The sequence below is a fragment of the Mycetomoellerius zeteki genome, unplaced genomic scaffold (assembly GCF_001594055.1).
Source record: "Mycetomoellerius zeteki isolate Tzet28-1 unplaced genomic scaffold, Tzet1.0 scaffold470, whole genome shotgun sequence".
Lineage (NCBI taxonomy): Eukaryota > Metazoa > Arthropoda > Insecta > Hymenoptera > Formicidae > Mycetomoellerius > Mycetomoellerius zeteki.
Genome location: NW_017257469.1, coordinates 82,330 through 83,533, shown reverse-complemented (window position 1 = coordinate 83,533; position 1,204 = coordinate 82,330). Strand labels below are relative to the sequence as shown.

General features: G+C 34.3%; 2 protein-coding genes across 3 annotated transcripts in view; both read left to right on the top strand.

Annotated features, from left to right (window-relative positions):
• The window catches only part of LOC108727147 (homeodomain-only protein), a 17,851-nt gene that overhangs the window by 9,856 nt on the left and 6,791 nt on the right, over window positions 1-1,204 (top strand). The gene's annotated exons all lie outside the window — the stretch shown is intronic.
• Window positions 1-1,204, top strand: part of LOC108727123 (cilia- and flagella-associated protein 61) — a 9,223-nt gene that overhangs the window by 5,642 nt on the left and 2,377 nt on the right. The window contains exons 14-16 of the mRNA XM_018455066.1: window positions 139-332; window positions 484-697; window positions 802-1,049. Of these exons, the coding sequence (XP_018310568.1) occupies window positions 139-332; window positions 484-697; window positions 802-1,049 (656 nt within the window). The remainder of the gene's footprint in view (window positions 1-138; window positions 333-483; window positions 698-801; window positions 1,050-1,204) is intronic.

Below are 1,204 nucleotides of genomic sequence, written 5' to 3'. Positions count from 1 at the left end.
ACGCTCTTTTCAACTTCTACAAGAAAACGATCGATTTAAACGCGTTTTTAGGTAAAGGACACGCGAGAATACATTATTCTATTAATTTCTAATTCATTTTCAATTACGTGCATTTAATGGATATCGAAAATTTAATCTCTCACATAATTTATACCGTTTCAGTGTTTTGTCGAGCTGGTCTCATTTTCGATGGTTCATTAGTAATAGACCCAGAATATCGCACCAACGATCCGTTTATTTTTGCCGCTGGTACCGTAACGAAATATTCCCGAAAATTTTATGCTGACGTCTGGCAGCACAAATATTACAATAGCATGGAAGTTGGAGAGAGAGTTAGTAGAAAAGAGATTCTTTTTTTTTTAAGGAGATGTATAGTATCTTTTTCAATCAAACTCATCTTTTTCAAACTAAACTAGTTATCTTTTTGTTATCAAACTCGTAATACATTTTTATTTCTTACCATCCCTCGCTGTGCATTGGAAGCTCGCTCAAATTTTATGGAAAGTGATCGAGTGGGACATGCAAGTTCCCGAGCGAATATCAAAAAAGAAAGAGAAGATCATGTATTTGACACCATCGACATTCCGTGCACCTATCGTAACCACTTGCATTCTGCCAGGTGATTATCATTACTTGCATGTACGTAAACCCGGAAAAGCAACTTGGGATAATACGACGAAGATTAATCACAACGTGAGTTAACGCTTCAAATCGGTTTTTGTATCGAAATGCAAATAATGTTATTTGAAGAGGTTCTTTGTTATGGCTTTCTCTCTTTTTTTTTCTTTCGATCTGTGTAAGACGTAAGTCGTTGCATTAATGTTGATTTTTTTCGTGTATTATTTGTAACCGGTTCTTGCGAATCTGAAATTGGATATTTTCGTATCCGATTGAATATGTACGACGCTGTGGAAAGTGTAACTTGCGCAAGCAAAAAGGTAATTCCGAAACTAATTAGACAAACAATACTCAACAATTGTTCTAGAGAAATTTTATATGTCACGCGATATTCGTCTTGCGATTCGGAACAGACGCTACTTCGTCTTAACGTAATGACAATTCATTAAATAAAAGAAGGGCTACGAGCCAATTATAATGTAAAATATTTAATAATTTAAAATTCGTACATACAAACTTTTCGACATCGATCGGGTCATTTTCAATGTAAAACAACAAACAATATTACATAAATTATCGGAAAATT